This window comes from Oryzias melastigma, linkage group LG17 (genome assembly GCF_002922805.2).
Source record: "Oryzias melastigma strain HK-1 linkage group LG17, ASM292280v2, whole genome shotgun sequence".
NCBI lineage: Eukaryota > Metazoa > Chordata > Actinopteri > Beloniformes > Adrianichthyidae > Oryzias > Oryzias melastigma.
The window spans coordinates 1,246,685-1,260,462 of record NC_050528.1 but is presented as its reverse complement, the minus strand read 5'-3'; the positions used below and the strand labels follow the sequence as shown (position 1 = coordinate 1,260,462).

The window sequence follows — 13,778 nt, the reverse complement described above, 5'->3', positions numbered from 1 at the left end:
TACCATCCTTTGTTGGCGTCAAACATTAGTTCAGTTGTCAGCATCGCTGCTTCCCACTGCGGAGTTTGCGAGTTCGATTCCCGGCTACGGTATTTTTGTTTTTACGCTTAAAAAAAAGAATTTGGCGAATAGTTTTTAAGTCTTGAGAATTCAAATTAAATAAATGCTTTTTTAACATTTGTCAGGCAGCTACAGTTTCTTTTTAGCGTGCAGTGATATCCGTGTGTGTGGGGGGGGGGTTACCAAAACTGGTCATTCATACGATTACGGAGATTACTGGTTAAATTAGTAACAGATCAAAAACCACTCCTTACTCAACAAGAGACAAAAAAACCTTCCTGACATTATTTATTCATTATAAGAAATGATTCAAATAACTGCAGATATTTTCTCTCTGTTCTACCGCTGCAGCTGTGTTGCTTTTCTTGATGAAAATGTTCTCCTATAGTCGCATTTGCTTGAAGGAACTTATCAATTTCCACCACTGGAAGTACAAAACTCAGCTGTTTGTCCCCGTTGCCATGGTGAATCATGCTGTCTTTGCTCCATTGATCAGGGCTTTTAATGGTCGCGACGCTCACACCTGGTTCTGGTTCTGACAACTTCAAGTACCTGTGATAATGGTAGTGTGAATGCTGGAGGCTGAAATTGATAGCCATCTAAAATATTAGATAAATGGCAAATTAAAAAAAATAGGATAGCCAAAACAGCTAGCATGTAGCTGAAATATTAGCTCAACTCCAAAATAACCTAAAAATCTTAGTAAATACCAAAATAGTCCAAAAAGCTAGCAGAATGCCAGTTTTTGTAACTTTTTAATATAATTCTGAATAATAAAAAGTCAGGAATATTATTCCAGAATAAATCAACTTAAACCTTAAATAACTTTTAATATTTTACTCTCAATAAAAATATATTTTGTCAAAATTATACAAGTTAGAAATGAGCTCAAGATAACATCGGGTCATTAATAGCAATAAAATAAAATGATCTGGAGGGCCGGATAGAATTACCCGGAGGGCCGGATCCGGCCCCCGGGCCGTGACTTTGACATATATGCATTACAGGATAGTGAAGGCTTCTCCATAAGCAGGAGGTTTAAACGGGATGAACTAAAGCCACAGACTCCTGCACAGTTTGAGCCCAGTAAACCCGTTTTCTGATGGTTCTGATGGTTCTGGAGGTTCAGAACCCAGCTGAGGAGCTTGTTCAGATAAACTTCAGTTCTGCAGCTCCTTCCTGAAGCTCATTCACAGTCATGTGAAACATTTGAGGTTTTAACAGTTGTGACTGGAAATGTGGAGGCAGGTCACATGACAGGTCACATGACAGGTCACATGACAGGTCACATGACGGCGAGTCAGTCAGGACTGGACTATTTTTGGAGCAATTTTTGGTAAAAACCGCAGCTTCTGCAGAACTCTTTGGTTTCTGTTGTTTTCCCGTTTGTAATAGTAACTTCTCAAAGCCCCTCCCATCTGTGTTTCCTGTCTGTGAACACTGATGTCCTTCGTAACGTTAAACCACTCGCTCGCCTGTGACGGAGGAATGTTTTCCTGTTTTCTCTCCTCATTTGGTCCAAAAGTTTTGGTTTTCTTGCAGCGTTTTCACTCGTCTTTAATTCAGTTCAAACGATGAAGACGCAGCAGAAGCATGAGGAAGGCTGTGGATGAGCAGGAATGTCAGATCAGATTCAGCGTTCCTGGACACATGAGGAGAAGTTTGATGCAAAGAGAAGCAGACATTTGAGCTTCTGTCGTCTCGGTGAGTTAGCTTACAGGCTTGTAGAGGCTGAGAGGATGCATCTCTCGGGAGGCTCAGACCGTTTAGTCAGGAATTAGTTCTTACAGAGATTTTCCTGGAAAACAAACTGGAATGTGAGCGAGCAGGAATCTGATGGGAGGCTCTGCTCTTTATCCTAAACCTCGGAAAGGGACGCCTCTCCTTTTTAGATTTGAGAACAAACTTTAGTTTTTGCCCTGAATGCTGCTATTGTGGATTCCAGTGGCGGGCCGTGCATTTCACACCTATGATGACGTTTCCATGCGCCTGCTAGAGGGCCTTGATTTCGCCTCCTCCAAATCTGATTGGTTGAAGCAACAGTTTGGTCGACATTTATTTTATGCTACAGGGCCCGCAGAACTGATTGTGAAGGCCTCCGGGCAGATTTCTTTGACCCTAGCAACAAATGGTGCTGCAATGTGATTGGTTAATGCTTAAATAGGAAAATACACGTCTGGAAGCAGCGCAACCAGGGAGACAGCAATGAAAGGACGAAGACAGAGCATTTGGAATTATAGAATACGTATTCACGGAAATAAATAATAATTAATATCAGTCTGTGATTCAGATATTTTTAGGCCAGCAGAGAAGGCCTTGCAGGCCCTGACGGCCCGCCACTGTTGGATTCATTTAGACCACATGTGTCAAAGTCAAGGCCCGGGGGCCGGATCCGGCCCTCCAGGTAATTCTATCCGGCCCTCATTTTATTTTATTAATGACCCGATGTTATCTTGTGCTGATTTTTAACGTGTATTTTTATGGAGAGTAAAATATTGAAAGTTATTTAAGGTTTAAGTTGATTTATTCTGGAATAATATTCCTGCCTTTTTATTATTCAGAATTATGTTAAAAAGTTACAGTTTTAAAGTTTTAAAAATTGACATTCTGCTAGTTTTTTTGAGTATTCTGGCATTTACTAAGATTTTTTAGTAAGGACTGTTAATGTGGAAGTAAGCCTCAACTGATATCCCATCGTCTCTCCTGCTAGCTTACAGCACCTCAACCTTCAAGCTAACTTGGGGGGGGGCAACAAAAACAAGAGGGACCTGGTTGCTGGCAAGATGGCGCCCAAATACAACATGAAACTCATCATTAGCCTGAAGCCAAAATGTCTCAACTGTAGCTGGAAGCTGAATTTGCGAATCTATACTAGAATATTCCAAACCGTAACCCTAAACATTTCCAAAGTCCTTCCCTACAAACCTTTACCAATCGACTCTGAACGGTCTGGTCAAATTTACGCCACTTGTCTCACCAATCGGCTTTTTGCCCCAAGGTTTGGGAGGGTAGGACTCAGTTTCACGTTGCTAAGACCTTCTTATCAAAAGTTTTGGGGGGGTACCACGACCCCAGAGACCCTATAGACCTAACCCTAACCCGCTCCGAGGTTTTTCTAGGAAAAAGCAGGAACTTCATTCTAACTCAGGGCAAAGACTTCTGGCTAATGATGCTTTGGCGCCCTCTTGGGGCCATGTCTTTGGCAGCGGCCCGGTCCTCTTGACCAAAACTGTGAGGGTCCATAAGAAAGTTCTCGGCTCAGAAGTTCTACAGGAACAAATGAGAGACTCAAAGAGTTTCTGGATGATTAGCTGGAAGATGAAACGTAATAAAGGCATTTCTTTTGGGACAAAAACATCTCATGTCTTTCATTAAACAAGTTTAAAAGTTTTGCAAATCTCCCGTAAACTGGTTTCTTCTGACTGGGTTTGAATGTTTAGTCGTAGAATCCGTGAACGGCTTTGACAGCCGGACGTGTTTTTCCTGCAGCTTGGTGTCATGGCCGCCGCTGAAGATGAGGACTACTTCTACCACGACAACTTCAGCTTCAACTTCAGCTACGATGACTATCCCACCGTGTGTGAGAAGGAGGACCTGCGCTCCTTCGCGGCGTTCTTCCTCCCCGCCGTCTACGCTCTGTGTCTGGTCGTGGGCCTGGCGGGGAACACTCTGGTCGTGGCCGTCTACGCCTACCGCAAACGCCTGAAGACTGTGACGGACTCCTTCCTGACCCACATGGCCGCCGCCGACCTGATGCTCATCTTCACGCTGCCCTTCTGGGCCGCCGGCGCCGCGCGGGGCTGGGAGCTGGGGGCGGTCCTCTGTAAGATTGCGTCGACCTCCTACACGGTGAACTTCCACTGCTGCATGCTGCTGCTCGCCTGCATCAGCCTGGATCGCTACCTGGCGTTGGCCCGGCTGCAGGGTGGCGAGCAGAGGCGGGGCCTGCAGGGGGCGTTCAGCCGGAAGCACTGCTGGAAGGTCTGCCTGGCGGTCTGGACTACGGCGCTTCTGCTGGGCCTTCCAGACCTGATCTTCTCAGAGGTGAGGGATGCGTCCGGCAGGAACACCTGTCTGCTGGTCTACCCCACGTGGATGGCGCCCGGCGGCAGCGCGGCGCTGGAGGGGGTGGAGGTGCTGCTGGGGTTCCTGGTGCCTCTGCTGGTCATGCTCGTCTGCTACTGGAACGTCTACAGGGTCCTCAGGGGTCTCCCAGCTGAGAGGAAAGGCAGGAAATGGCGAGTTGTGCGAGTCCTGCTGCTGGTGGCGGGCGTGTTTGTGGTCACCCAGCTGCCGTACAACCTGGTGAAGGCGTACCGCGCCCTGGACTCCGTCTACCTGCTGGTGACCCACTGTGGGACCAGCAAGGTCCTGGACCGGGCCGCTCAGGTGACGGAGAGCCTGGCTCTCACTCACTGCTGCTTCAATCCCATCCTGTACGCCGTGGTCGGGTCCAACTTCAGGCAGGACCTGAGCAGGATGGCCAAAAGGTTCGGAGAGAAGAGGAGGAGGAGAAGAGGAAGATCTGCAGCCGGAGGAGAGGCGGAGACGTCCTTCAACTCCCACAGCGGATCTGAAGACACAAAAACGTTCTCCATATGAGTAATCACATTCACGAGCTCTGCGGAGAAAACTTTAGAACACGTGTGTCAAAGTCAAGGCCCGGGGGCCGGATCCGGCCCTCGGGGTAATTCTATCCGGCCCTCCAGATCATTTTATTTTATTGTTATTAATGACCCGATGTTATCTTGGACTCATTTCTAACTTGTATAATTCTGACAAAATATATTTTCTGGAGAGTAAAATATTGAAAGTTATTTAAGGTTTAAGTTGATTTATTCTGGAATAATATTCCTGCCTTTTTATTATTCAGAATTATGTTAAAAAGTTACAGTTTTAAAGTTTAAAAAATTAACATTAAAATTCCACACAAAAGCATCACTTTGTTCTCCTGAAACAGTCTTTAGGAAAAACACTTTTTATGGAGTTTTGTTTTAATGATGTTTGAGAAATTACGGGATAAAAAGATTCCCTCTCAAACCTCCGTTTCTGCTGAGAACAGACGCTCCATTCTTTTCCTAAACTCATCCAAACTTTGGAAAGTCACATTTATCGACCACGCTTTTACATTTACATTGTGTTTTTAATTTGATCTCGTAGAAAACAGAACAAAAGACGGATGAGTGAACGTCCATGTTCCGCCTCTCAGAGTCTGCAGGCTTCAGGCAGTCACTCCTGGACTGGTCGTCGTTCTGCTCCAACCTGCAGAAACTTCTTTAGGAAGAAAAAAACAAAACAAGAAAATGTGAAGTTTATGTAGTCTCTGTTTTAGCTGGTTTTGTTCTATGTAGTAAATGTTTGATTGAAGTCCAGATGGATCCGCTGCTATTTCCATTTCTAAACCTTCAGTCCCGACAGAAGCTGTTGAAGGTCTTTTCCAGTGTGAGTCTACATCTGAAGCCGATGAAAGTTCAAATTCTTAGTTAATCAAACTCACGGATGATTTGGTCTCTTTGGATCACTGACATCAACCTCAGACACCTGTGATCATCAGTTCTCCAGGTGAGTTCAGTTAAAGGAGAAACTACTAAGAATGTTCCACATTACTAATCAGACTAACATTTTCCACAAAATGGGAAAGAAAAAGGATCTCTGCTGCTGAGAAGTGTGAAATAACTGAATGTCAGACTAAATATGACAGCTTTAGATATTTCAGGGAAACTTCAGCGCGATCATCGAACTATGAAGAGATCTGAGTCGGATTCAGACACTCGGGTTGGTGCAGATAAAGACAGAATGAAGGAGGGTTCTGCAGACAAATCCATCAGATTCAGAGAGCAGCCGCTAAATTACCATTACAAAGCAGCAGCTCGTTTGAAGCTGCTGGAGTCTCTGGAGTCCACCAACATCAAGATGGAGGATCCTCCAGAGGCTGCAGGTCTACAGAAACCTTCTATTGTCCCATTGCTGATGTCACAGCCATGTCCCAACATCAGCAGGGAGGTGGTGGAGTCATGGTTTGGGCTGGTCGGCTCCTTTAGGGTCCCTAGAGGTTAAAATGACCTCTGATAGAAGGCGGAGTTTCTGAACGGCTGAATGTTGCTGAGAAGCTGAAACCTTATCTGTGCAGGAATCGAACCACAAACCCTGTTAAGACTCTGCAGGTGACCTGAAGCTCTGAGCTCCAGAGAATCGGGTTTTCTCTGCAGCTTAACGTCTTCACTTCCTGAAGGAGGAGGAGCTTCTGCTTCTCTGGCCAATGACTGAGGCCGGATGGACCCACAGCTCCAGCAGAGGCTCCAGTTTCCCTCCAATAATCTCAAATCACAATGAAGTTTAAAAAAAAAACTTTATTTACGTCAAACTGTGACAAAATTCTCCAGTTTTTAACAAAAATACAAAACCAAAATACAAAGTCTTATTCAAACATAAAATATTAAATAATAAACAAAAGTCAACATTTGTTTAATTTTCAACAAACATAAATGTTTTACTCAAATGTAAGTACAAAAAATATAAAAAAGAAAAACCTTTTACGTTGGCAAGAATAATACCAAAATATTTATACAATATATCAGCTTTAATGGCAGCAACAGTTTAGAACAAACTTCTAACAATGAAAGTAAATCTTTTCTGAGGAAACTGAAAAGTTCTGCTCTGAACTGAAGTAACGCAGATCAAACGTGAACATGAAGATCTCCGTCTGCAGGAGAGGAAACTTCAGCCGGAGGAGGATCAGGTTCTCCAGAGCTGGAGGTTCTCCTGGACGGTTCCGTGAGCCGAAGCGGGTCATCAGTAGTTGAGGATGGAAACATCAAACAGGTCGCTCACCCCCCCGCCTCCATCCAGGCTGAAGCTGTAGTCCATTCCTGTCGGAGCAGAAACAGGTGAAGGAAGTCCAGCAGGACCGGTTCTGAAGGTCCAGATCATTTAAGTCACCTCCACTCAAAAACTCACCTGGAACCGGTGAAAATGAATTTTAGGCACAGTGAAGGACCAACACCCCAGAACAACAACAACAACTAAAGATGACATCACGGCGGGACAAACCGTCAGCAGAGTAAACGGGTCCAAATCTCCAACGGACTCAAATATTTATCAGGATCCTCAAACAGAACCTGCAGCTTGGGGCCCACTTTGAGGGAAAGTGTGAAATCTGGTGACTTTCATCTTTTCCCACAATAATCGGCTAAATCTTAATGAAACAATATGACCTTATTAGTAATGTGGGCGTGGCTAACAAAAACTCTTTTGCAAAGGAAATCCATCATCACTCTGGGCTTTACTTTGGTTTAGTTCTGAAAAGTTTTGACCAAACTCAAAGTTTCTCCAGAGTCCTTTAATAAAAGTCTGGTCTCCGCTTCGCTTAGGAGAAAGACCCGGAAGACGTTTGGAAGATGCTCACCGTCGGCAGAAATCAGGTCATCCATGAGTTCTGCAGGAGTTCAGAACAGACGTGTTAGTTCAGAGCTCGGGCCGAGCGTCTCTGAGGAGCTCGGTTCTCGGCGCCGTGTCTCACCCTCTCTGCCGTCCTTCATGTGCTCGCCGCCATCGCTCAGCCTCAGCAGGTTGCTGACCCCCAGCACCGACTGGAAGTCCTGGACCTCCAGATCCATGGGGTTCTGGTCCGAAGCTGCAGACGACCTTCTGTGAAAGTGTGCTGGGAAAGCTGCAGGAAAAAGAGACGTGTTAGCGTGTCTCTAGCGAGTTAGTGTGCACTTAGCGTGTTAGTGGGTGCTTAGCGTGTTATTGTGTCCTTAGTGTGTTAGCATGTGCTTAACGTGTTCTTAGCGCATGCTTAGCTTGTTAGTGTGTCCTTAGCGTGTGCTTAGCATGTTCTGAGCATGTTTGCGTGTGCTTAGGGTGTTTTTAGCATGTTAGAGTGTTCTTAGCATGTTGGCATGTCCATACCATGATGCCGTGTGCTTAGCATGTTAGCGTCTGCTTAGAATGTTAGTGTTTCTTTAACGTGTTAGCGTGTGCTTAGCATGTTAGTGTGTCTTTAGTGTGTTACCGTGCTTAGCATGTTATTGTGCACTTAGCATGTTAACATGGAGAACATGAGCAGCCTTCTCCTACAGCCGCTCCTGAAACTAACTTTGAAGGATGAATGTTTGCTAACGAGCTCAGAGGTTTATAACGAGGAGGTTCCGATCGTTTGGAATTTCACCAACGATTCCAGGATGGTGGAGTCGAGGTGTAGTAGCAATGAATCAAACTACTGTTTATAAATGAAGGTGAACGAATATTATTTTTTAATCAGTCCATTACTTCATGTTTAGTATTGTTTGCAGTCATATTGGGCAGGCAATCACCTGGTGGATCACATGTTTGTGGGCGGAGACATTTTGAGTTATTATAATTCACCTGTTGATTTTGCACCTGTAAGTTAGAGGGGAGAGGGTGAGCTGGGTTGCCACATTTTTTGTTGACCGCTTTAACCCGCTTTAGTTGTCACTTTTTGTTGCCTTTTGACCATCTTTCTTGCTATCCTAAGTTCAATTACTTTTTTAGTCATTAATAAAAGGCTCAAAGCATGACCCGATTCAAATCCATTTGTTTGGCGCGTCAGTCTCTCAGCGACTTTGGATTTTTGATGCAGTCGCTACATGAGGTGAGAAGGAAAACATTTCACTCAGATGTTCTGGAGGGAAAACCAGAGTTTCTCTTCTTTAAGGGTTTCTTCATTCTGGCTCACAGAGATGGAAACCTTTCTGGTCAGATGCTAACGAGCTCAATACCTACGTTAATCTGGTAACCAGGTAACACATTTTATTTTGTTTTTTCCACTGAAGTCACTTTTCTCTTTTTGGTAAAAACATCTTTATGATAAATTTATCCTTAAAAACGTCCAAGCATTCGTCTGCTGTTCTCCCCCGTCAGTCGTAGAAAGAGAAAAGTACAGTTTTCTTTTCCTTATTTTAGATCCAAAACAATTGAAATTATGGAATGTCAAACATTGAGACACGATCTGAACTCATCTACCATCCTTCATTGGCGTCAAACATTAGCTCAATTGTCAGCAACGCTGCTTCCCACTGCGGAGTTTGTGAGTTCGATTCCCGACTACGGAATTTGTTTTTACGCTTAAAAAAAAAAATTCGGCGAGTAGTTTTTAAGTCTTGAGAATTCAAATTAAATAAATGCTTTTTTAACATATGTCAGGCAGCTACAGTTTCTTTTTAGCGTGCAGTGATATCCGTGTGTGGGGGTGGGGGTGGGGGGTTACCAAAACTGGTCATTCATGCGATCACGGAGATTACTGGTTAAATTAGTAACAGATCAAAAACCATTCCTTACTCAACAAGAGACAAAATAACCTTCCTGACATTATTTATTCATTATTAGAAATGATTCAAATAACTGCAGATATTTTCTCTCTGTTCTACCGCTGCAGCTGTGTTGCTTTTCTTGCAGAAAATGTTCTCCTATAGTCGCATTTGCTTGAAGGAACTTATCAATTTCCGTCACCGGAAGTACTAAACTCAGATGTTTGTCCCCGTTGCCATGGTGAATCATGCTGTCTTTGCTCCATTGATCAGGGCTTTTTATGGTCGCGACGCTCACACCTGATTCTGGTTCTGACAACTTCAAGTTGATTGAATCAAACATTTTCAGCTGTTCTGGAACCGAAAACCCTGAGTTTGGGAATTTAGAGTCCAGTGACTCTAAGTTCAGGTTTGAACTCTAAATTTGTTGAACCTGCTTCTTGAAACGGGCCCCAGAGGTTTCATTTCCTTTGATAAAATTACAGCAGAATGAAACTGAAGCTGCAGAGAAAAGTCTGTTTGTTTGAGACCTGAAGGTTCAGAGGAACTGAAGAGCTAAGAGAAGGTTTTACTCTGGTATCAGAATCAACGAAACCTGTGAAGAACATCTACACAACAAACACACAACATCGACACAACAAACACACAACATCGACACAACAAACAAACATCTACACAACAAACACAACATCTACACAACAAACACAACATCTACACAACAAACACAACATCTACACAACAAACACATCTACACAACACAAATCAACATAAACACACAACAAACACACATCTACACAACATCTACACAACAACTGCACCATATCCACATCCCCCCAGGACTGAAGAAGACTTCCCTTCTGGTTTCCTGAACTTCTGGATCATTCGAGTCTTCAGTCTCGGCTCACCAGGTTCAGATGAAGACGTGGCCCCCCCACTCAGGTCCACCGGCACCATCTGCTGGTCAGACCAGGCGGAGTCCTGGCTGCAGAGGGGGGAGGAATCGGAGCCCCCACATGTCGCCAGGGAAAACCTCTGCAGACCGCCGGGGGTGTCAGGCGGGGTCGGCATGAGGCAGAAGTCGTCCGGGGGGGGGACTGGGAAGACCACGGGGACGCTGGAGTCCGAGTCCCTGTCGATGAGCAGCACCTGGATGGGGGCTCTGCAGCTGCGCAGGTTCACCTGGTAGTTCCTCTGGCCCCCGCCCCCCTGGAACGGCAGCAGGCTGTGAGAGCTGCAGGCGTCATGAAGATCTCCACGCAAACAGAAACTTCTGGAAGCAAACTACCGTCTCAGGAACCGGAACCTCCAGCTGGGTTTCTGCAGGAGTCACGATGGCCAGGAGAGTCTCGCCCTCGAACGCCCGGCAGACGTCCTCGTGGGTCACAAACGTGTACGTGGACCAGAGCTCAGGAAACCGGAAACCATTCAAGAGGATCATGGAAACAAAATCTGAGCCGGCCGGATTATCTCAGCGACTGTTTTCTAATCCTCCTTTTCTCCAGGCAATAAGAAGACAAAGGAGAAAGGATTTAGACGGAGCTCAGAGTGGGTCATTATACCGGAGACACTCAGAAAGTCACGAGAACACTTTCATTCTGTGACAATGTTAGTGTGAACACTGAAGGTGATCGCTGAAGAAATGTACTGCATTTGCTGAAGGGGTCTGCTGAAGATGCTGAAGCTTTTTGTATAAAGGACTTCAACTTAAATAAATTGCAGAAAATGCAGAAATAATTTTAAGAATTTATTGAAAAATTGAGAAAAAAATGAAAAGGTTTGAGCTCAGAAATAGCCCTAAAAGCCAAATTACCCTAAAAAAGGCTAGCATGTTGCCTAAATACTAGCTAAACTCAAAATTATCTCAACCCGAGTAGCGTGAATGTCCTGAACACGCTGAACGTTTTGATACCAAACATACAGAAATTTCAGACATTTGAAAAAAATTTAATTGATTTTCAATGGGGCTGAAAATTTGCATAAATTGTGTAATATCTTAAAAAACATCAAATGGGAATGTCGGTAACACCCTGAACGTTTTGATACCAAGAATACAGAAATCGCTGAATGCGTGCTCAAGTTTTTACGAATCAAAAAATGAACGGAAGAATAAATAAGGAATAACTAGAAAAGTTGCATGTCTTGCGATACTGCTAGTGTGAGTGTTTTTAGCTGAAAATAGTCTCTGAAGATGCTGAGGCTTTTTGCTGAAAATAGTGACACAATTTACTTTAATTTGTGAAGGGATTTGCTGAAAATGCAAAATTTGCTAAAAGACTTTAAATTTCTTTGAACTATGAAAGAGCGCCGAAGTTTACCTAAATTTCCTAAAAATTTTAAGTAAAATTGCCTAAAAATCCCTAATTCGTGCAAATTTTGCAAAAATATTTAGTGTGTTGCTTTAATATGAGCTACACTCCAAAAGAGTCCAAAAAACTTTAATAGATCCCAAACTAGCCTTAAAAGCTAGCATGTTGCTTAGTACTAGCTAACCTCCAAAATAGACTAAAATTTCTCAGTAAACTAAATTAGCCAAACCCGTTAGCATGTTGCTAAAATATTAGTTAAACTCCATTGTTTTAAAAATTACTATAAAGATGAAAACATATCTCATGAATATATTTAAAGGTTTGTTGTTAATCTACTTAAAATGTTGAAATCTGAAGACTTTCATTCATTTCCTTTGGAGCAAATTTTGATCAATATTTCAAAAACTATAAAGTTTATAAACACCAAAAATATAAGCAGTAATGAGCTGACCCTTTTAATACCAAGATGGATGAAATCAATAAAAGTGGAGTTTTTATGTAAGGATCAGGAGAATCACTATCGTGTGAATGCTTAGTCAGCAATCACACGATCAGCCCAACAGGAAGTGAAGGATATGAGCTGCTGGTGGGACTGTGGCTGAGCTCGTGGATGCTCTCCTCCAGACAGACTCTCTGCTGGTCCAGCTCTCTCTCTTCAGCTTCCAGCTGGGAGATTTGGGCCTTCAAGCGTCCGACCTGCTGCTGCAGCTCCTCCGTCTGGCTGCAGATGCTCCTCTGTCCTCTGAAAGAACCAAACGTCCTCCCTCAGGTTCTAAACTCGACGTTTCATTTGTTTGGATTTATCTCGCTAAATGAAGAACAAACAAGCTCCAACCTCCACTGGATGATGTTCTTGTTCTTCTTCTCTATGAGCCCCACCCCCTCCAGAACGTTGGTGATGTCATAAATCCTCCTCTTCTGCTTCACCGCCAGACTGTCTGCAGCCTGCAAACGCAGACGGACGGACAGAAGGTCATCTCTGACGCCACCGAAGAACGGTTCTGAGGAGGAGCGCTGCGTTTGGAGGAATGAGCTGCAGGATTTACAGATTCACAAACGTCGGTGAAGAAAACGGTTATTCAGTTACAGAGAGGAGAGAGAGGAAGCGGACGAGTGAACACGAGCCGCTTCGGCGCTCAAAAAGAGAGGGAAACTAGGAAAACGCCACGCAGGACGAGAGGATCCCGAAGCAAACGTCACTTTTCACCAAATATTACGCTGAGTAAACATACTTAAGAAAATATATAATTTCAAAAAGTTTTCTTCCTGTCAATTTTATAAAAACGACTCAAACTTTGTAGAGAATTAAACTGTTAACATGTTTCCAGACATCTTTTATTTTCTTTATAAGCCTTCAGAGTTCTTAACAACTTTTTATCCTCCAGGTCAAAAACGACCCGCTCTACCAAACTGAACGTCATTCATTTAAATGTAGAAATGGTAATGAGGAATGAACCTGTTACTCATGAATTTAACTCAATTTTGATCACATTTTCTGTTACACAAAAACAAACAGATGATCAGTGATCATGATTACACTTTGAACTTAAAACAGTAAAGATTATCCCTATTAGAATTACGAAGTCATTGCTTCTAAATTAATGCAAGAAAGAATGAAAATCTATAGCCATTAAATAAATTAAACTTCTACTTTTCTTTATTTAAAACTGTACTTACCTTTGTAGTGTTTTGTGGTTTGGTTGTTACTCTGGAGGATCTCACTTTGGTCAGTAAAGTAAAGTAAAGTAAAGTAAAGTAAAGTAAAGTAAAGTCTCCCTTATGGAACCTCAGGATTAGATTCCAGCTGTTTGAAGCCAATAAACTCTAGAATCCATCAATCCATTAAATATGATCAAACTCTTCCTAAAAGTCTGTTTTTACAAAGTCCAACGATGACTGTTACACAGCTCTAACTACAGTTTCAGGTGGATGTGTACAGGTGGATGTGTGCAGGTGGATGTGTGCAGGTGGATGTGTGCAGGTGGATGTGTGCAGGTGGATGTGTGCAGGTGGATGTGTACAGGTGTGACCGAGGTGAAGTTAGTTGGATATTAAATATTCGACAGACATTCGCTCTGGGTGTAGTTAGGGACCGTCAACAAATTCAAGTTTTACCATCAGCAGATAAAGGTTTTTCTTCAAT

The 13,778-nt window shown here is 43.4% G+C and overlaps 2 protein-coding genes across 4 annotated transcripts in view; one reads left to right on the top strand and one right to left on the bottom strand.

Annotated features, from left to right (window-relative positions):
* ackr4a (atypical chemokine receptor 4a) overlaps nucleotides 1-4,819 on the top strand; it is an 11,420-nt gene extending 6,601 nt beyond the window's left edge. For 2 of the 3 annotated variants that reach the window (XM_024274491.2, XM_036216487.1), the window contains one exon: nucleotides 3,550-4,819. In XM_024274491.2, the coding sequence (XP_024130259.1) occupies nucleotides 3,559-4,662 (1,104 nt within the window). In that variant the 5' untranslated portion in view covers nucleotides 3,550-3,558 and the 3' untranslated portion in view covers nucleotides 4,663-4,819. Of the gene's footprint in view, nucleotides 1-1,349; nucleotides 1,765-3,549 lie in introns of those variants that run through there. The other variant, XM_024274492.2, reaches the window with a different exon arrangement.
* A 1,802-nt stretch (nucleotides 4,820-6,621) lies between these two features.
* The window catches only part of e2f5 (E2F transcription factor 5), an 8,501-nt gene continuing 1,344 nt past the window's right edge, over nucleotides 6,622-13,778 (bottom strand). The window contains exons 2-8 of the mRNA XM_024274493.2: nucleotides 12,471-12,580; nucleotides 12,213-12,377; nucleotides 10,615-10,723; nucleotides 10,235-10,535; nucleotides 7,580-7,729; nucleotides 7,466-7,495; nucleotides 6,622-6,929 (exon numbers count right to left, since the gene is read on the bottom strand). Coding sequence (XP_024130261.1) covers nucleotides 6,853-6,929; nucleotides 7,466-7,495; nucleotides 7,580-7,729; nucleotides 10,235-10,535; nucleotides 10,615-10,723; nucleotides 12,213-12,377; nucleotides 12,471-12,580 — 942 coding nt within the window. The 3' untranslated portion in view covers nucleotides 6,622-6,852. The remainder of the gene's footprint in view (nucleotides 6,930-7,465; nucleotides 7,496-7,579; nucleotides 7,730-10,234; nucleotides 10,536-10,614; nucleotides 10,724-12,212; nucleotides 12,378-12,470; nucleotides 12,581-13,778) is intronic.